We start from the raw sequence: 21,719 nt of genomic DNA, 5'->3' as shown, positions 1-21,719 counted from the left end.
AATTGGGTCATTTGTTGAGACGTGGATGGATCTAGAGACTGTCGTACAGAGTGAAGTAAGTCAGAAAGAGAAAAACAAATATCGTATATTAATGCATGTATGTGGAACCTAGAAAAATGGTACAGATGAACCGGTTTGCAGAGCAAAAGTTGAGACACAGATGTAGAGAACAAACATATGGACACCAAGGGGGGAAAGCGGTGGGGTGGGGGTGGGGGTGGGGATGGTGGTGTGATGAATTGGGCGATTGGGATTGACATGTATACACTGATGTGTATAAAATTGATGACTAATAAGAACCTGCTATATAAAAAAATAAATAAAATTCAAAAAATTTTTTTTAAAAAGGTGTTGGTGAGGATGTGGAGAAAGTGGAATCCTCATACAATGCGAATTGGAATATAAAATGGTACAGCCACTGTGGAAAAGTTTGGCAGTTCCTCAAAAAGTTAAACATAGATTGACCATATGATCCAGAAACTCCACTCCTAGTTATACACCCAAAAGAACTGAAAGCAAAGACTCAAGCAGATACTTTGTACACCAATGCTCACAGAAGCACTATTCCAACAGCCAAAGTGGAAACAAACCACTATCTATCAATAGATGATAAACAAAACATGTTCCATCCATAAAATGGAATACTATTCGGCCTTAAAAAGGAAAGAAACTCTGAAACATGCTATAAACATGGATGAATCTTGAAAATCTGGTAAGTGAAATAATAAGCCAGACACCAAGAGACAAATGTATGATTCCACTAATATGAAGTACCTAGAAAAGTCTTCCCAGAGACAGAGTAGAACAGTGCTTAAGGGGGTTGGGTAGGAGGTAGACTAGGGAATATTATTTAAAAGGTACAAAGCTTCTGTTTGAGATGATGAAAAAGTTCTAGGAACGGATAGTGGTAATGGTTGCAAAACAGTATGATGGGGCTTCACTGGTGGCGTAGTGGTTAAGAATCTGCCTGCCAATGCAGGCAACACGGGTTCGAGCCCTGGTCTGGGAAGATCCCACATGCCGCAGAGCAACTAAGACCATATGCCACAACTACTGAGCCTGTGTTCTAGAGCTCATGAGCCACAACTGCTGAGCCCATGTGCCACAACTAATGAAGCCCGTGCACCTAGAGCCCGTGCTCTGCAACAAGAGAAGCCACCTCAACAAGAAGCCTGCGCACCACAACAAAAGAGTACCCCTGCTGCCGCAACTAGAGAAAGTCCACGTGCAGCAATGAAGACCCAACGCAGCCAAAAATACAATGCAGGGAACATGGGTTCCATCACTGGTCCGGGAAGATCCCACATGCCGTGGAGCAACTAAGCCCGTACGCCACAGCTACTGAGCCTAAGCTCTAGAGCACACGACCACAACTACTGAGCCCGTGCACCACAACTACTGAAGCCTGCGCACCTAGAGCCTTTGCTCCCCAACAAAAGAAGCCACCGCAATGAGAAGCCCACGCATTGCAACGAAGAGTAGCCCCCACTCACCGCAACTAGAGAAAGCCCGTGCACATCAACGAAGACCCAACACAACCAAAAATAAGTAAAATTTAAAAAAAAAACTGTGCATATCCATCCAATGAAGTACTATTCAGCAATAAAGAGGAATGAATTTCAACATTATGGTCAGCGAAATAAACCACACAAAACAGAGTACATTCCATTTAAATAAAATTTCTTAAAAGAAAAATCTCATCTATAGTGATAGGAAGCAGATCAGTGATTGCCTGGAACCATGGGTGGATACTGACTGCAAAGGGATACATATTTTATATCTCCAGTGTGGTCGTGATTACACAAGTCTATATATTTATTAAAACCAATGAATTATATGCTTAAAAGGGGTTTTATTGCATGTAAACAATACCTCAGTAAAGTCGACTTAGAAATTGAATCAGGGCTTCCCTGGTGGCACAACGGTTAAGAATCCACCTGCCAATGCAGGGGACATGGGTTTGAGCCCTGGTCAGGGAAGATCCCACATGCCGCAGAGCAACTAATCCTGTGCGCCACAGCTACTGAGTCTGTGCTCTAGACTCCGCGAGCCACAACTACTGAAGCCCGTGCCTAAAGCCTGTGTTCTGCAACAAGAGAAGTCACCACAATGAGAAGCCGGCACACCAGAACAAAGAGTAGTCCCTGCTCTCTGCAACTAGAGAAAGCCCACGCTCAGCAACAAAGACCCAATGCAGCAAAAAATAAATAATTTTTTTTTAAAAAAAGAAATTAAATCACCACAGTAGCATTATTTACAGTAGCCAAGACATGGAAACAACTTAAGTGTCCATCAAGTGATGAATGAATAAAGAAGTTATGGTGTATATATTTACAATGGAGTATTATTCAGCCATAAAAAATAAGGAAATTCTACCATTTGCGACAACATGGATGGACCTTAAAGGCATTATGCTAAGTGGAATGACTCAGACAGAAAAAGACAAATACCATATGATCTCACTTATATGTGGAACAAAACAAAAAAGAACAAAAAATCCCACCAAACTCAGAAAAACAGATCAGACTGAGGAGGAGGGGGAGCGGGGAATCAGAGGAAGGTGGCCAAAAGGTACAAACTTCCAGATATAAGAGAAATAAGTACTAGGGATGTAATGTACAATATGATGACTATAGTTACCACTGCTGTATTAACATACAGGAAAATTAAGAGAGTTAGTCCTAAGAGTTCTCATCACAAGGAGAAACTTTTTTTTTCCTTTTTTCTTTTCTTCATTTTCTTTTTATTGTATCTATATGAGATGATGGATATTAGCTGAACCTACTGTGATAATCATTTCACAATATATCAAGCTATCATGCTGTACACCTTAAACATATATACAGTGATATATATCAACTGTTTCTCAATGAAATTGGAAAAAAATTAAATCAACTTTCAATAAATATGTAAGTATGAAGAGACTTTCTGGAAGATACACAAGAAATGTTAAAAATTCTTGCTTGGGTCTTCCCTGGTGGCGCAGTGGTTAAGAATCCGCCTGCCAGAAAATTATAAGACACTGATGAAAGAAATTAAAGATGATACAAATAGATGGAGAGATATACCATGTTCTTGGATGGGAAGAATCAACATTGTGAAAATGACTCTACTACCCAAAGCAATCTACAGATTCAATGCAATCCCTATCAAACTACCACTGGCATTTTTCACAGAACTAGAACAAAAAATTTCACAATTTGTATGGAAACACAAAAGACCCCGAATAGCCAAAGCAATCTTGAGAACGAAAAAAGGAGCTGGAGGAATCAGGCTCCCTGACTTCAGACTATACTACAAAGCAACAGTAATCAAAACAGTATGGTACTGGCACAAAAACAGAAAGATAGATCAGTGGAACAGGATAGAAAGCCCAGAGATAAACCCCCGCACATATGGACACCTTATCTTTGATAAAGGAGGCAGGAATGTACAGTGGAGAAAGGACAGCCTCTTCAATAAATGGTGCTGGGAAAACTGGACAGGTACATGTAAAAGTATGAGATTAGATCACTCCCTAACACCATACACAAAAATAAGCTCAAAATGGAATTAAAGACCTAAATGTAAGGCCAGAAACTATCAAACTCTTAGAGGAAACATAGGAAGAACACTCTATGACATAAATCACAGCAAGATCCTTTCTGACCCACCTCCTAGAGTAATGGAAATAAAAACAAAAATAAACAAATGGGACCTAATGAAACTTCAAAGCTTTTTGCACAGCAAAGGAAACCATAATCAAGACCAAAAGACAACCCTCAGAATGGGAGAAAACATTTGCAAATGAAGCAACTGACAAAGGATTAATCTCCAAAATTACAAGCAGCTCATGCAGCTCAATAACAAAAAAACAAACAACCCCATCCAAAAATGGGCAGAAGACCTAAACAGACATTTCTCCAAAGAAGATATACAGAATGCCAACAAACACATGAAAGAATGCTCAACATCATTAATCATTAGAGAAATGCAAATCAAAACTACAATGAGGATATCATCTCACACCAGTCAGAATGGCCATCATCAAAAAATCTAGAAACAATAAATGCTGGAGAGGGTGTGGGAAAAGGGGACACTCTTGCACTGCTGGTGGGAATGTGAATTGGTTCAGCCACTATGGAGAACAGTATGGAGGTTCCTTAAAAAACTACAAATAGAATTACCATATGACCCAGCAATCCCACTACTGGGCATATACCCTGAGAAAACCAAAATTCAAAAAGAGTCATGTACCAAAATGTTCATTGCAGCTCTATTTACAATAGCCCGGAGATGGAAAGAACCTAAGCGCCCATCATCGGACGAATGGATAAAGAAGATGTGGCACATATACACAATGGAATATTACTCAGCCTTAAAAAGAAATGAAATTGAGTTCTTTGTAATGAGATGGATAGACCTAGAGTCTGTCATACAGAGTGAAGTAAGTCAGAAAGAAAAAGACAAATACCGTATGCTAACACATATATATGGAATTTAAGGGAAAAAAATGTCATGAAGAACCTAGGGATAAGACAGGAATAGAGGCGCAGACCTACTGGAGAACGGACTTGAGGATATGGGGAGGGGGAAGGGTGAGTTTTTGACAGGGCGAGAGAGAGTCATGGACATATACACACTAACCAACGTAGTAAGGTAGATAGCTAGGGGGAAGCAGCCGCAAGGCAACAGGGATATTAGCTCGGGGCTTTGGGACAGCCTGGAGGGGTGGGATGGGAGAGTGGGAGGGAGGGAGACGCAAGAGGGAAGACACATGGGAGCATATGTATATGTATAGCTGATTCACTTTGTTATAAAGCAGAAACTAACACACCATTGTAAAGCAATTATACCCCAATAAAGATGTTAAAAAAAAAAAAAAAAAGAATCCGCCTGCCAATGCAGGGGACACGCGTTCGAGCCCTGGTCTGGGAAGATCCCACATGCTGCGGAGCAACTAAGCCCATGTGCCCCAACTACTGAGCCTGCGCTCTAGAGCCCGTGAACCACAACTACCGAGCCTGTGTGCTGTAACTACTGAAGCCCACATGCCTAGAGCCCATGCTCTGCAACAAGAGAAGCCACCGCAATGAGAAGTCTGCACACCACAACGAAGAGTAGCCCCCGCTTGCTGCAACTAGAGAAAGACCGCCCACAGCAATGAAAACACAACGCAGCCAAAAATAAAATAAACAAATAAATTAAAAAAAAAACATGAAGAACTCTTGCTTGCTTCTGGAGAGCAGGAATGGGATTAGCAGACGGGGTGGAGAGTGGAAGGCTCATTTTTATGTAATCCCTTCTTTACTATTTGAATTTTCACATGATCATATTTTAAATTTTTAAACTATCTTATTAAAAATAAAAATTAATTTAACAATACATACTCCTAAACAGAGCCAAAAGCTTAGAAGGGTGATGTTCACCAAAATGTTAACTGGTTTCCTGTGGGTTGTAGGATTACAGGTCATCAACTCTTTTCATCTTCATATTTTGCAACACTTCCTTATTTTTTGTAGATGAACACATCTTTATAAGTAGATAAAGGACAAAGCTATTTCCACATTGGGGAAAGTGATGCCATATATATAGAGAGAGAAAGAGTGGAGCTACTGGAACCTGGATGCTCCTGAAAGCTTCCAGAGACTCCACTCTCCTTAACAGGTTACTTTGTTGCTAGTTACAGAATTCCCTTTAATCCCACAGCAGCAAACACATAGGTTTCATTTCTAGTCAGCAGATTGCATGAACTTTTTTTTTTAATTTTATAAATTTATTGATTGATTGATTGCTGCATTGGGTCTTCTTTGCAGCGCGCAAGCTTTCTCTAGTTGTGGCGAGCAGGGGCTACTCTTCGTCGCGGTGCGCAGGCTTCTCATTGTGGTGGCTTCTCTTGCTGCGGAGCACGGGCTTCTCATTGCAGTGGCTTCTCTTGTTGTAGAGCACAGGCTCTAGGCGCACAGGCTTCAGTAGTTGTGGCACGCGGGCTCAGTAGTTGTGTCTTGCGGGCTCTAGAGTGCAGGCTCAGTAGCTGTGGCGCACGGGCTTAGTTGCTCCGCGGCATGTGGGATTTTCCCGGACCAGGGCTCAAACCCGTGTCCCCTGCATTGGCAGGCGGATTCTTAACCACTTTGCCACCAGGGAAGTCCCTGCATGAACTTTTTTTTTCTTCTTTTCTACCATAAAAACAACATGAATCTTAGATCAGGCAAAAATCTTAGAAACATTTTCTTAAATGTGTAAAAACAGAAGCCCCAAGGTGACACAACTCACCCAAGGCCTCGCAGCTGCTGGTGCCCAGATCTCAAGTCTCCTGACACCCTGTCCCTCCCTCCTTACTGCTCCTATGTGAGCGCTGCACCCACCCCAGCCCAGAGGACAGCCTGCAGGGAGTGAGGCAGCATAGATTTTGGAGTTATGGTTTCCTCTAAACTGTTACCAAAAAGAGGAAATTCTATTTACATGAAGGAAAGATGTGAGCATGAATTCTTCAGGAGTGCTGTGCTGGGGGCTGGGCGGGGGGGCAGTGGATAATGTGAATGCTCATCACATTATCGCAGACAACAACTGTTCAAGTCAGGCCACTCAAATTCACCTCCCATTTTAAACAGTCAGCCCCAGAGAATGGAGGTACCTCAAATACACAGCAAGCCCTCCCTCCATCTCTCACTGCCACCGTCGAGCTCCTATACTAAGAGCACCTTCTATGAGCAACACGGTATTTATTGTTCCAAGAGTACGGCATTTGGCATCGACAGACCTCTGTTCTGGAACCTATTCTGCCACCAACTAGTCTTTCCATTTGTAAAATGGCTCTAACACCTGCCCTTCCTACCTCAGTGAGCTGTTGTAACTAAAAGGGTTCAGAAAAACTGCGAGGTGCTGTTCAACGTAAGGTACTACAACCATGCTCTTGAGAGTTTTGATACAGAGGGAAGACCAGAGGGTTCTCTGCAACAAGAGAAATTCACAAGCTAGGAAAGGACAAAGGCTTCCTGCTGGCACTCTGACCAAGAGGGGCTAATAGGAAGGCTTCATGTGTGGGGATGGCTATACAGCCCATGTCTGTCTCCTGGAAACCCAGAAAACACTATTCGGTAAGAAAAAATCACCCAGTCACCTCAACTGTGCCACTGACCCCAGAGGCCATCTCAGCAGTAACTTCCAATCTGTCTTCTTTCTTAGCTCTGGAGATGCCAGACTTGACTTCAGGGATAGGAAGGGATTATATTCCAGCAAAATCACCACCAGAAATTTTCACCTGCCACATACTAATGGAGCCCTGAAGGGACCCTTACAGCTCATCTGCCCATGATTCCTAAATCTGACTTGTCATGAGAATCACCCGCAGGGCCTTGTAAGAACAAAGATCTTGAGCCTTGCCCAAAGTTTCTAAATCTCTAGAGCGAGCTGAGACCAAAGAGTCCATATCATTAAAGCTCCCCAAACAATTCTGAGGATCAGCCAGACTGGGGTACTCTGTCATTTTTCATATGAGGTGTCAGTGGTTAGGTAGAGCTGGGGGTGGGACTAAGATCCAGCCCCCATCTGCCCATTCAAGAACTTCCCCCCGCCCTCCCCCCAAACCTGCTGCCTCTCCTGAAATCTTACAGCATCTACTCTGAGCCCAGACCATTTCCCCTTCATAAATGAAATGTTCCCCAACTTGCAAACCCAGGAGCCATCTTATTCCACCGAAAGAACAGGACCTAACTTAAGCCCAGTTCTTTACCAACAGGGGCTTCAGACCTCTCACTGTACTAGGCCACTCTGCTCCTGTGTCCTGTCACTGTCCAGAGCCTAGAACTTAGAAGCTAATCAACTCTGTCCTCTTTACAAATAATCGTTTTTCAGGTATTGACTCATATATGGCAGTAATCCCAATTATACAAACAGTGGATGCTATGGAAAACTACTGACATTAGTCTTTTATGAATGAGGAAGTAGCAAATTTCTTCCAAATGTAGATTCTCTTGGGATACCTTTGAAATGAGTGGGAATTTCCTGAAAGCAGGTGGGCATGTCACCAGGTGGGTCAGCCTGACAGATGCCTGGGGTCAGAGCGAAGCCAGCGTGGGTTTAACACTGGAGTGGGGTCATGAATCAGTCTTAACAAGTACTTTACTAGTTTGAAGGAGAAGGATATGTTTACAGAGGAAACAACCAATGTTATGGGAAACAGTGTCAGCATACTTAAAAGTATGACTCACATACTATACAATTCTGTAAAAAAGGACTCTGTAATATATAACCAAAAAACAGAAAACTTGGAAAGTGACATGTCGAAGTCCACACAGCTACTAGGAGCATGGTTAGAACCTGCCTTCAGGACTGGGACCCTGGCTTCTGGGTGCAGCTGAGCTGGATTACTGATATGGCGCAGCTCATGGGGAAATCCAAATGCATCATCCCAAATACCATCATCTCTGCTTTCACCCCCTCTGTTGCCCAAGCTATCAGGGTCTACTGATATTTCAGATATTTCACTTGTTAAATTATGGGTAAAAAGAAAGCAATTTTTAAACTTACACCTTTATATTCAATTTCAGTATTTACTGAATGTCTGCTCTGAGTCAGATATCCTGGGCCTCAGGAAGCACAGATGAGTAAGACAGTTCATTACGTATCACACAAGGTACAACGACACCAAAGCCCGCCCCAACTGTATGGCCCAATTGCGAGGAGAGCATTTTGAGCAGTAATGATAAAGGAATTTGATGATTTCAGTCTGGTCTCTGGTGAGAACTTATCCACATCACAAAAGTCCAACCCTTCCAGCTCATCCTCAGACTTGTGAAGGCATGAACTGTCAGGATGCCAGCCTGAGTATAAGGCACAAGCTCTGAATATTTCAACAGCAGGAAATTTCCACTCTGAGGCCCTGGGGAGACCAGGGGTGGATCTGGAGACAGAGGGAAGCCGGACATGATGCCCAAGGTATAACTTCTGTAATAGCCCCAAAACCACTGGAGATGTGAGCTCCAAGAAAGCACATTTCACTTTTTCAAACAGTTTAACTTTGGAGCAATTTACAAAGTGACAGGCAGTTGTGCTCCATGAGAACCCAAGGTGGTTCCATCCTGTTCCTACCTCCCAGTGACCAGCAAGTTTGCGCGGGATCTCCAAGCCCAGCTTCTCCCATTCTCGCTCCTGGTACTTCTCATACTGCCGGTAACCTGCATACCCGCCACCCGTCACGACCAAAAAGAGCAGGGGGCGCAGCAGGGACAAGGTTCGGGCAGGGGCAGTGTGGACTTTTCTGGCATCTGTAACAAAAAGCAGGAAAATTTTGAGCCTGGGAAAAGGGACGGGTATGAGTCACGCAAACACAGCACCAACAGGAGGGCTGGGAAAAGCCCTCAGCAAAGCTGACTGGACCCGGAAGGGATCTGACAGGGAGGTGCAGCCCTGGGTCACTGCAAAGACGCTGCTGCCTCCAAATTCTATCTAGTAAGGTACAAACTTCTTTCCTGTGACACTACAGTGCACCCCAAATGCCACCATAATTACAGAATTTAAGATGAAAGCATTGAATTGCAAAGAGGTCAAGAAATGAATCCAGGTTGCCCCGCTGGATACCAACAGGGCCAGGACTGGGACAGGTACCATTTCTCACGCAGGCTCTCTGATTTTACTTTTACGATCCAGGCCCAGTTCTGACTGGACAGTAGTATTCTCCCAAATGCAAAATCTCGTAAGCTCTTACAATTCAACGATAAAAGATAAATAGTCCAATTTTAAAACGTACTAAGAATTTGAATAGATATTTCTCCAAAGAAGATATATGAGTGGCCAGTAAGCACATGTAAAGATGCTCAACATCTGTTATGGTTGAATTATGTCCCCCTAAAATTCATATGCTTAAGTCCTAACCCTTAGCACCTCAGAATGTGACCTTAGATAAAAGGTCTCTACAGAGGTAATCAAGTTAAAATAAGGTCAGCACAGTGGGCCCTAATCCAATATGACTAGTGTGCTTATAAAAAGAGAAAATTTTGGGACTTCCCTGGTAGTCCAGTGGATAAGAATCTGTCTTACAATGCAGGGGACACCAGTTTGATCCCTGGTTGGGCAACTAAGCCCACGCATCACAACTACTGAGCCCGCGCGCCACAACTAGAGAGGAGCCTGTGCACGCACAGCAACAAAGCGAAGAGCCCATGCGCCGCAATGAAGGATCCTGCATGCTGCAACTAAGACCCGATGCAGCCAGAAAACAAGTAAATAAATTTTTAAAAAATAAATTAAAAAATAAAAAGAGAAAATTTGGAGACAGACACGCACACAGGGAGAATGCTATCTGAAGACGAAGGCAGGGATCGGGGTGATGCTTCTATAATACAAGCCAAAAAAGCCAAATATTGCCAGCAATCCTTCAGAAGCTAGACAAGAGGCTCTCCCTCACACCCCTCAGAAGGAAGCAGCCCTATGACACCTTGATCTTGGACCTCTAGTCTCCAGAACTATGGGAGAATAAATTTCTACCGTTTAAGCCACTCAGTTTGTGGTACTCTGTTCCAGTAGCCCTAGCAAACCAATACATCATTAGTAATCAGGGAAATGCAAATCAAAACCACGGTGAGATACAACTTCACACCCACTAGGATGGTTTTATCAAAAAGACAGATAATTGTTGGTAAGGATGTGGAGAAACTGGAACACGCATACACTGCTGATGGGATTGTAAAATGGGGCTTCAGTTCTTCAAAATGTTAAACATAAAATTACCACATGACCTAGCAATTCAGCTCTTAGGGAAGTGAAACATACATCTACACAAAAATTTGTCATGCATGCTCCACAGCAGCATTATTCATAATAGCCAAAAAGTGAAAATAACCTAAATGTCTATCAACTGACGAATAAAAAAGTGGTATATCAATACAATGGAATATTAATAAAAAAGGAAAAAAGGAATGAAGTATTGACACATGCTACACATGAACCTTGAATACATTATGTAAAAGAAGTCAGCCACAAAAGGCTGCATATTGTATGATTCCACTTATATGAAGTGTCTGGTATAGGAAACATACTAGAGAGACATAAAGTAGGTTAGTGGGTGCCAGGGACTAGGAGTAGGGAGAAATGGGGAGTGACAGTTTAATGGATCAAGTGCTACTACTGTGGGGGGGTGAGGAGGGAATGAAAATATTCTAAAATTAGGTAGTGCTAATGGTTGTACAACTCTGTAAGTATAAAAAAAACCCACTGAATTGCGTACTTAAAAGGGTGAACTTTACGGTATGAAAACTGTATCTCAATAAAGTTATTGTTAAAACAAAATCTCAAGAGCTGACTTCTCAGTAGCCTGCACAAAACCTTCATCCTGTCCTTGGCTTCCAATGGAAGGAAATCATCCTGCCCATTTGTCCCTGTCCCTCCACCACCTTTTGGTTGTTGCTGTTTCTTTTTCTTTCTTTTTTTTGGCCGTGCCAAGAGGCTTGTGGGATTTTAGTTCCCCAACCAGGGATTGAACCTGGGTCCTCAGCAGTGAGAGCGTGGAGTCCTGACCACTGGACCGTCAGGGAATTTCCTGCTGTTTCTTTTTTTATTTTTATTTTTTTATTTTTTAATTTTTTTTTGCGGTACACGGGCCTCTCACTGTTGTGGCCTCTCCCGTTGCGGAGCACAGGCTCCGGACGCGCAGGCTCAGCAGCCATGGCTCACGGGCCCAGCCACTCCGCGGCATGTGGGATCTTCCCGGACCAGGGCACGAACCCGTGTCCCCTGCATTGGCAGGCGGACTCTCAACCACTGTGCCACCAGGGAAGCCCTGTTTCTTTTTTTTAAATGAACAAGTATAGATGTCATTAATCTCCTCCATTTTCTGATTACTCCTAATGAACCCTTACTACTTAACAACTAAATATTCTACCTCTGACCAGAAAATCTTGTCAAAAAGCAAGAAACATTTTTTTTTCCTCTTTCTGAAATATTTGGTGATGAGAGAACTGTTGTACACTCCCTACCTGCACTGAACCAGCACCCTAGGCTGACTGGTCACACTCTCCTGCATGCTTCTGCTACACTGGACCTTTCTTCAACTATAGGTCTTTCTCTTACCTTCCACAGGCTTACTTTACTCCTCCAACAGGAAGTACTAAGCACAGGGTGCCCTCCACTCCTGACCGCCTCTCTGCTGCATTTGTCACTTTAAAAAAGCACAGCTTTTCTGCAGATCCAAGATTCTGGCTTGATTTCTGAGGCTTCCCCTGAACCCTTCAAGTGATTCCTATGTGTTCCAGCCTGCAAGTCCTAATTAAATAAGTAACACCCAGATGTGCCCCTATTAACTACCTTAATAAGCCTTTTGTTTTTATTCTCATTAACCATCTCATTTTATTCCCAAGGTATGATTACTGGACAGTCAAAAATAGCCTCCAGTATGATAGAATAAAAAGGATTTTTAGTTAATAAAGACAATATACATTTTTGTACAGGTTCAAATAGCTGCTTACAAGATCCAAAAAGTTCATAATCCAGTGCTGATGAGGGTGTGGGGAACTGATGTACTCATGAGCACATCCTGCTCAGAGGAGTGTAAACTGGGACAACCTTCTCTGAAGAGTAATTTGGCTTAAATACCAAATTATAAAATACATAAACCTTTTGATCCAGTAATTCTAAGTCTACAAATTTATCCTGAGGATGCACAAAAAAATGTTAGTACAGAACTGTCTGTAATAGGAAAAGACTAGGAGCAACTTAAATGTCCAACACCAAACAGTACAGTCATGCGACGGAATACTACACAGCCAGTAAAAACAATCAGATAACAGCAGCTAATGCTTCAGTGGTACCTACATGCCGGTACTCTAAGCACTTTGCAGGCACAATTCCATCTGATTCTAACAACAACCCTATGAAATACGTGCTGTGTTTACCCCAATTTACTGACAAACTGAAGCAGAGAGGCCAGCATTGGCTCTAATTGCTACTTACTTGTGGAAAAGGTTCTGAGAGGCAGCTTCCTTAAGGACTGAAGGAAATGGCTCAGGGCAATGTCTTCACAGTGATGGCGCCTACAATCAAGCAAAAATGAAGCATTAAATTTTTTTTAATTAAAAATAAATTAGTGGATCAACTTCTAAAATTTGAATATAGTCTATAGATTCAATAACAGTATTGTGTCTGTGTTAATTTCCTGGCTTTGACCATCGTACTGTGGTTTTCGTAAGAAAACGTCCTTATACAAAAAGGGCTCAAATATTTAAAGGTAAAGGGGCATCAAGTGTTTCAGAAAAAAATATATACAAACACACACTCACAAAGAGAAAAAAAGGGAGAGGAAGGGAGAGAGAATGATAAAGCAAATATAGTTGGTATTTGGGGAATCAGAGGACAATGTATTTGGGAATACTCTGTACTATTTTTATAACTTCTCTGTAAGTCTAAAATTTTTTCACACACAAAGCTGCTCTTTTCTTAATTAAGTATAAGAGCACAATAAGAAGTAAACCCGGCACTTACACAAAGCCATACGTTTCTTCACCACAAACAAAGAGCTATACACAGCCTTGTAGCCTCTAACCCCTACTCATTAAAGAACCTAATAAAGTGGTTGAAATTTTAAACTGTTTTTTTTTTTTTTTTTTTTTTTTGGTGCGCCGCAGCTTGCAGGATCGAACCCATGGCACCTGCAGCGGGAAGTGTGGAGTCCTACTAACCACTGGACCACCAGTGAATTCCCTAAAATTTTAAACTTTAAATGTTTGCCCTGGAAAAGAAATGACACAAACCAGGCTGAACTATTCTAATCTACTTTGAGTTTGGAAGGCTCAACTGGTTTGGAATTTTTAAATTAATATTTGTGGCTACTTTGCCACAAAAGCTACTTTCAAAGAGTGAATAGGGTTTTCAGGCATTCTGAGAAAAAAATGACTACTTTCATGGCTTCAAGCTCTAAGAAAATATTATTTCCGATTCTTTCTCTTCTTTGTTTCCTCTTCACCCAGGGAAACTGGACATATACCCAGTGGCAATAAGTGACTTGACCAGCAAGGAAAGCATGAATGAATTTTTAGCGAACTGGCTCTCTCCTTAATCAAAAAGCAAACACCCCACCTTCAATTCAGATAGCACTTAAGTTCCCCCAAATATTGGCCTGAAATCTAAAGTAAAGAAACTATGTCCTTGTCAGTGTTTTTTTTTTCCCTTGAAGCCCTTTATGAGAGAAGCAGAAATTTACTCTATAAATGTCTAAACTGCTATTTTTGTGGAGAACAGAACTGCATTTATGACTTTCATACAATGATATTGACATTCATGGATAGTCAGTAGTTATGTCTCACACAGACATCCTGTAGATTTTATCAGATTTAAACAACTTCGTTTTTTCACATGAAATTTCCTTGACTTAACAACACTCTCACAGCATGGTGGTAACATGACGACTCTGATTCTCCTACAGGCAAGCAAGGTCTGTATGGAGAACAAGCCTGGGACCATGACAATCACCACCCCCTCAGAGGCCAGGTGGATGGACAGTTATTAACACAAAGGAGGGTGTGTTGCAGTACCTGAATGTTCTTTCAGCAGTGAACAATGCTCACCTCTTAGACTGGGCACTCCCACTGCAAAAGCTAAGCGCCTAAAACCCTGCTTTCCAAATGGAATAAGAACAAGAAGTGTAAAATCTGACTAAAGGCTGTATTGTTGTGTTGTGCACACTGCTATATTGTGTGTTCCAGAATTGCTGCTGAACCCCCTAACTGAAAGAACGTTTGCAGACTGTTGAAAAAGGCTTTTTTTGTGGGGAAGGGGGTGTGGGCTGGGGGAAGTACAAGTGGGAGATAATCATTTATCCACTGTAACCCAATGCACGGCACTCAGGTGGCTGGTTTGCATACAGATCTTCCTGAGAACAGAGTCTTAGTCTCTTGTCCACTGCTGTAGCCCCAGCTCCTGGAACAAGTGCCTGGCAAACGCCCCAGTTGCATTCCTATCCTCATATAAATGTTGTACTTTCTCCAATCTTACAGAAACACTGTCCACCCCACTGCAGGCTCTTTAAAAGAGCAATGTTCCCTGTCATCACTTCCTACCCCGCACCCCCCCCCCCCCCCCCCCCCCCCCCCCCCCCCCCCCCCCCCCCCCCCCCCCCCCGTCTTCATCCCACTCAACCAGGCTTTTGTTCCCACCACGTCATCTCTTGTCAAGGTCACCAACTTCCACATTGTCAACCCCAACACATATTTCTTGGACCTCGTGTTATGTGACTTCTCAGCAGCATCTGCCACTGGTGAGCCCTTCCTCCTTTTTTTTTTTCCCCACTGATGTATAATTGACATGTAACATTGTATTAGTTTCAGATGTACAACATTATTCCCTATTTGTATATATTGTGAAAGGATCACAATAAGTCTAGTTAACATCCCTCACCATACATATTTACAAAAACTTTTTTCTTGTGATGAAAAAGATCTACTCTCTTAGCAACTTTTAAATATACAATACAGTATTGTTAACGGTAGTCACCATGCTGCACATTACATCCCCAGGACTTAGGTATTTTATAAGTTGTATCTTTTGACTTCATTCACTCTCTCCTTCTTGAAACACATTTAGCCTTTGGGACCCTGATCTTCCTACCTCTCCAGTCTCTCCCTAACTTCAAACAGCTGCCGTGCCCAGGGTTCAGACCTCTTCTCTGTCTGTGCTCTCCCTGAGACATGTTCACCCACTCCCGCAGCTTTAAATAGCCAGATACTGAGGACTCCCTCACTGCTCCTTCAAAGACCTCTGGACCATATTTCCACCTGGCTACCCAACATCCCCACTCTGAATCACCTCAAACTGAGTTTGTCCAGAACAGAATTCCTGACACTCCCTCACTCCAGTTCAACCTGCTCCACCCCCAGAGCTGTCCATCTGTGGCAGAGACTAGCCAGATGGTTATTAAATCCACTTCCTCTACCCAACAGACTACATTTCCCAGCCTCCCTTGCAATAGGGTGTGGCCACATAACTGAGTTCTAACCACTGTAAGAACCATTCAGGCTTCCAAGCTGTCCCGTTTCAGCCTGTTTGATGCAAACATGCAGACCTTTGGAAGCCATGTGTTAAAGATGTCAGGAGATGGGTCCTCAAATCACTGCTGTCCTGCAGATCAGGAGCACCCACTGGGACTTTACATGATTGAGACCAACACTTTTACTGTGTTAAATCACTGAGATGCTGGAGTTTACCTGTTACCACAGCAACACTGCTATAATTAATATACCATCTCAGAAAAAAGGCACCACCATTCACCCAACTTCACAAGTCAAAACCCTAGGGACTCCTTTTGTAAGTCCTTTCTTTCTCACTATCCACATTCAATCCAGTGACAAGGCATGAAGCCTCTACCTTCAAAATATGCCCATATCTGCCTACTTCTCTGACACCACTCTCACTCTGGCCTGAGCCACCAGATCTGTCACTGAAGGACTGCACTAGCCTGTTCTCCCTGCTTGGCTTCTGTGTCCCATTCACCACAGAACAGCCAGAGTGACCTTTTCAAAACAGAAAATAAGATGAGACCCTATGTAAGTGGTCCTCACTGAACCCTCAGACCTCCTGCTGCTTCCCTTCTCCTCACTCACCTGCCCCGATTCCTTGCACACTCATGCCTCTGCATTTGCTGTTTGCTCTGCTGGGCATACTCCTCCAGCTGGCTCAGTCCCTCCTCATTCAGTTCTCTGCTCAAATGCTTCCTCCTGGTTGGTTTCTCCTCACCACAAGCCCAAAAGTTGTCCCTCTGGAGCGTTCTCTAACCCCTTAATTACCTGCCTTTATTTTTCTTCGTAACACTTCTCACTACCCGAAATGAACAGATTTTATATATATTCACTCATTTGTTTACTGTCTGTACCCCTCAAATGCAGGGGTTTGTCTGTCTTCCCCCTGGACCTCAATCTCAGCAGTGAGATTAAGCTTCAGAGAAATGAATGGCTGGCTAGGTTCAATCACATGTACCTTCTACATGGTGAACTCACGTGGGCCTCCTGCAAGAGGGCAATTAAAGCCCAGGATTAAGCACTCAAGTCTGATTGTGGGGCTCAAATCTCCATCCTGCCACTTACTAATTAGCTGTATGACCTTAAGGCATTTCTTAACTAATCTTAAGCCTCAGTTTCTCCACCTGTAAAAACAGGACCTACCTCATTAGGAATAAATGAGACAATCACATAAAACCTTAAGCCCAGGCCCTGGCACCTAGTTACATATTACTATTATTAAAAGTAACAGAGTTGATATTCAGCTGGCACACACTGGGATGGCCATATTAACTGTCTGTGACCACTCTGAATGGTTTGTGTCCACACTGTCATAGTTTTAAATTATTTTTAACATCACCCCTGGTGGTAACACTAACTATAGTCCTTGTGTCTCTCCTGCTTTTTAGAGCTGTGAAAGTTCTGAAAATGAACTGGCAGGCCTCTTGAAGGCCTCATTCCACGTTCTATCTCATATTATTTAGTAATGTTTTCTTGCTCTGCTACTAAACTGTAAAGTTCTTTAAACATGAGGCCTATATCTTTTAATTCCTCTCTCTTCCCCTGCTCTCCCTCCCCCTCCCGATCCCTGGCACTGCAGTTGGCAGTGGTAAGAATGTCATAAGTATTCCTGAAGGAAAGTCTTGCACAAGCAACCACTCCTTGGGCACTATGTCCATACTTGCCTGAACCTAAGAATCATCCAGGACACGTGTAAAGAACACAGCTGCCAGAGCCCCAACCTATATCTACCGAACCTGAATTTGGCAGTATTGGGGGATATACCTGGGACTCTCTTTTTCTGATAAACACCCACCCCATTTTTTCATCAAACAAATTTGGGAAACATGGCCCTAAATTATCACCCATAATTGCCTTCTTTTGGTTCTCTCACCTGTCACCTATCACCCAGGTACTGAAAAACTTCCCTGCAATATGAGGTTTTCAAACATATGTCTCACAGACACTGCTTTACTTAAAAATCATGGAAATGTTCTCTTTTGGGGTTTTTTTGCATCTATAGTTCCCATCTGGATATGTAATACCTTTGAAAACTGAATTCTTATTGTACCCAAATCCTCACCCTCCTTAAATTGCACCTAAATCCAGTCTTATCTACCTACACTGGTACTAAAGTCATGACTCTTTTTCCCTTTCCCTTTTTAAATGATAATGAGTGAAGTACATCCTCCTCACCATCGTTAAACAAAAAAAAAAAAAAAAAAGAAAAAATTTTAGGAGGGTCATTTTTTAGTCTTTCCAACTTATGACACATTTTAGATGATTTCACTACTGACTCATAAACAGCACACCTGGTAACAATATTAAAACCACAGAGACTCTCCTGTCCAAGTCCTAACAGTTACCATCACATTGCAGAGCCCCCTCCTGAGAAAGTTACACCATTTCTTAGTTAATAATAGAGTGAAGCTTCCTGTTCAGGGCAATGACAGTTTCTGTTCCCTTTCAGTCCGAAACCAGTGTCCTTACTTCCCAAAATTGCAGCGCAAGCTTTGGTCAACGCTGACAAAATGAAGGTTGCCTGAAACACAAAAGTACCGTGTGTCTCTCAAACCTTAGCTCTTTGAAATGACACGGAACAGCAGACTCTGAGTCATAGCTACCAACATTTTAATCCATTTTCTGAGAGTCCAAATGTTCCCAAGCTGGTTCTTACATAAGCTATTTCGAATAATGAATGTCCTCACGGTGGGCAGCCTGAGGGAAAGGTCCTTGCCTGAAAGAGAGAGAGGTATCCGGGTAGGGGTCCCGGCTCTGCTACTAACTGGCCGGGTGAAACTGAGCAAGTCCCTTCCTCTCTCATGGCCTCAATTTTGCTAACTCCAAAAAGAGCCTGATTTAGATGACCCCTCTAACAACCTAAGAGTTGGGAGTCACCAGGGTAACTAAGACCCCATTTCCATCATGGACGATTTTGAGATAACCGAGTCCAACCCTCTCGCTTCAAAGACCAAAAATCCGAAAGCCGCCCGACTCCCAGTCCAGTGCTCTTCCCACATCACGCCACCCCTCCCAGCAACACGAATCCCTGAGAAAGAGGCGTCCAGCCCTGCCTCGGCTGTAAGTGGCGGGCACACAGCCTATTTCACTGGTTGGGTCTTTTTGTTTATATCTTTGTTTTTTGTCCCTTGTGAAAAGGGCAAGGAGAGAGCGCTTAGGATAGACGCGGAACGCCCTACCCGGCGGCAGTCGCACCTGCTCGAGAGCTCCAGGTTAAGGTGAGTGCCTACGTCTCCACTCGAGCTCTGCTCAGGGCGAGCCCGCAACAGAGAAACGATTCTTCTCTCCAGACCCCAGTTTGGCCCGGGCCACCCCCCGGCAGGTCCCCAAGCAGCTGTACCTGCTCCGCCACGGCGCGACCCCGCGCAGCAACCTCAAACAACTCAGCCCCACGGACGCCGCCATCTTGTCCCCAGCTTCTCGGCGGGACACGCCCCCCTTTTACACGCTGGTCGCACGCGCGTGACGTCACGAGCCTCGAACTCACAGCGCCAATGAAGAACGCGGAGTGTGTGAGGGCAGAACTGTCTAAGCTCCTCCCCCGGCTGCTCCGGGTACCCTCCGCCTGACACTTCCGGCAGCTAATGGTCCAGGTCGGATAGGTGCAGCCGGTGGCGGTGCTTACAGTGCTAAACCTGGACCTGGGCACAGCGTTGCCAGTTCTCCTATTTCCTTCTGACGTGCGTTTCCGCATCTGCCTGGAAAATCTGATTTACTCAAGGTCCGAGAATGGATCACCTGAGCTAAATCGTTCATTTTACGGATGGGGAAACTGAGAGCGTCCACAACTCAGCTACCATTGACTTAGCGCTTCCTAAGTGCCAGGCTCTGTGCTGATGACTTAGCATGCATCGTGTCTCATTCTTACCTCCCATCCCTGTACTATCTGGGAGTCCAGAGACCAGAGGTCTTGGATCACCTAGAAGTGCAATTAGTCGTCGAACGAGGTGCCAGGTGTGATAGCGCGTGCTCCTGCAAAGATTCCTGATCTTCAGATTTAAGGGAAAATAGACTTTTCAGTAGTATAAGCTTTTTTTTTTTTTTTTTTTTTAGTGGGCAGAGACTAGAGACCGCCAGCCAGCCCTGAGAATTATTCTCATTTTAAAGATAGAGAAAACAGAGCTCAGGAAAGTTAACCATTAGAATGCTCAAGGGCACACAGCTATAAAGGAGAAAAGCTAGAATTTGAACATACATCTCTGACTCTAAAACCCATGATCTAACATCCTTCCTTTTAAGCCCTTTGCCTAGAATCTGGCTGAGTACGGGTCCCCAAACTGAAGGAATACAGCTCCTCTTTTTTCTCCCCTAAGCTGCTAATAGCACTTGTCTTCACCAGGCGTTTGACACAGGAGGAGGGGTATGTTGCCTGGTACCTGCAATTATTTCTATATGGTTATTTAAGCTCAACTAGGGCATAACCGGGCCCTACAGGGAGCCTAACAGGGAGCAGATTTCCTATTGGAGAGGAGATACTTCCCTCTATGGTTTTCAAAAGTCTGAAGAGGAGGGAAAAAAAAAAGTATAGAATTGGTTTTACTATTCAATTGAGAGTAGTAACTCAAAACCAGGGGGAAGAAAAAAATGGGAGGGGGAGATTATTTCAAAATGAAATGCATTTGGGGAAACTGGATATTCACATGCAAAAGAATGAAGTGGACCCTTACTCTACACCATATACAAAAATTAACTCAAAATGGATCAAAGACCTAAAGCTAAGAACTACAACTATAAAACTCTTAAAACATAAGGGAAATTTTCATGACATTGAATTCAGCAATGATTTCTTGGATATTACGCCAAAAGCACAGGCAACAACAAAATAAGATAAATTGTATTTCATCAAAGTTAAAAAGTTTTGTGCATCAAAGGACACTGTCAACAAAGTGAAAAGACAACCCTGAGAATGGCAGAAAATAGTCACAAACAATATATCTGATAAGGGTCTGGTATCCAGAATATATAAATAATTCCTAAAATTCAACAAAAAAAATAACCGAATTCAAAAATAGGCAAAGGACTTGAACAGACATTTCTCAAAAAATAATATACAAATGACCAATAAAAGATGCTCAACATCACTAATCATTAGGGAAATGCACATCAAAAGCACAATGAGATATCAACTTCACACCCATTAGGATGGCTATTATCAAAAAAGAAAAAGGAAAAAAACAAGTGACAAGTGTTGGCAAAGATGTGGAAAAATTGGAACACTTTTGCATTGCTGGTAACAATGTAAAATGGCTGTGCAAAACAATTCGGTCGTTCCTCAAAAAGTTAAACATAGAATTATCATATGATCCAGCACCTAGGTATAATCTAAAAGAATGAAAGCGGGGACTCAAATAGAGACTTATACACCAATGTTCATAGCAACATTATTCACAATAGCCAGAAAGTGGTTCAATAGATGAATAAATAAAATGTGATATATCCATATAATAGAATATTATTCAGCTATAAAAGCATGCATGAAGTACTGTTACATGCTACAACAGGAATAAACTTTGAAAACATTATGGTAAGTAAAATTAGCCAGACACAAAAGGACACATATTGTTTAATTCCACTTATATGAAGTGCTTAGAATAGGCATATTGATAAACACAAAAATTAGAATAAAGGTTACCAGAGGCTGAGAGGACAGGGAAGGGGGATGGGTTCAGAGTCTCTGTTTGAGATGATGATTAAGTTCTGGAAATGGATAGTGTGATGGTTGTTTAACATGTGAAT

The 21,719-nt window shown here is 42.9% G+C and overlaps 1 protein-coding gene across 4 annotated transcripts in view; it reads right to left on the bottom strand.

Annotated features, from left to right (window-relative positions):
- PISD (phosphatidylserine decarboxylase) overlaps positions 1-19,414 on the bottom strand; it is a 38,389-nt gene extending 18,975 nt beyond the window's left edge. The window contains exons 1-3 of one of the 4 annotated variants that reach the window (XM_032603129.1): positions 19,324-19,414; positions 12,928-13,007; positions 9,073-9,248 (exon numbers count right to left, since the gene is read on the bottom strand). In XM_032603129.1, the coding sequence (XP_032459020.1) occupies positions 9,073-9,248; positions 12,928-13,007; positions 19,324-19,388 (321 nt within the window). In that variant the 5' untranslated portion in view covers positions 19,389-19,414. Of the gene's footprint in view, positions 1-9,072; positions 9,249-12,927; positions 13,008-18,639; positions 18,661-19,323 lie in introns of those variants that run through there. The other 3 variants (XM_032603130.1, XM_032603131.1, XM_032603128.1) reach the window with 3 other exon arrangements.
- Positions 19,415-21,719: the final 2,305 nt, after the last annotated feature.

This window comes from Phocoena sinus, chromosome 14, assembly GCF_008692025.1.
Source record: "Phocoena sinus isolate mPhoSin1 chromosome 14, mPhoSin1.pri, whole genome shotgun sequence".
NCBI classification, from domain to species: Eukaryota; Metazoa; Chordata; class Mammalia; order Artiodactyla; family Phocoenidae; genus Phocoena; species Phocoena sinus.
This window is presented reverse-complemented; position numbering and strand designations above follow the sequence as displayed.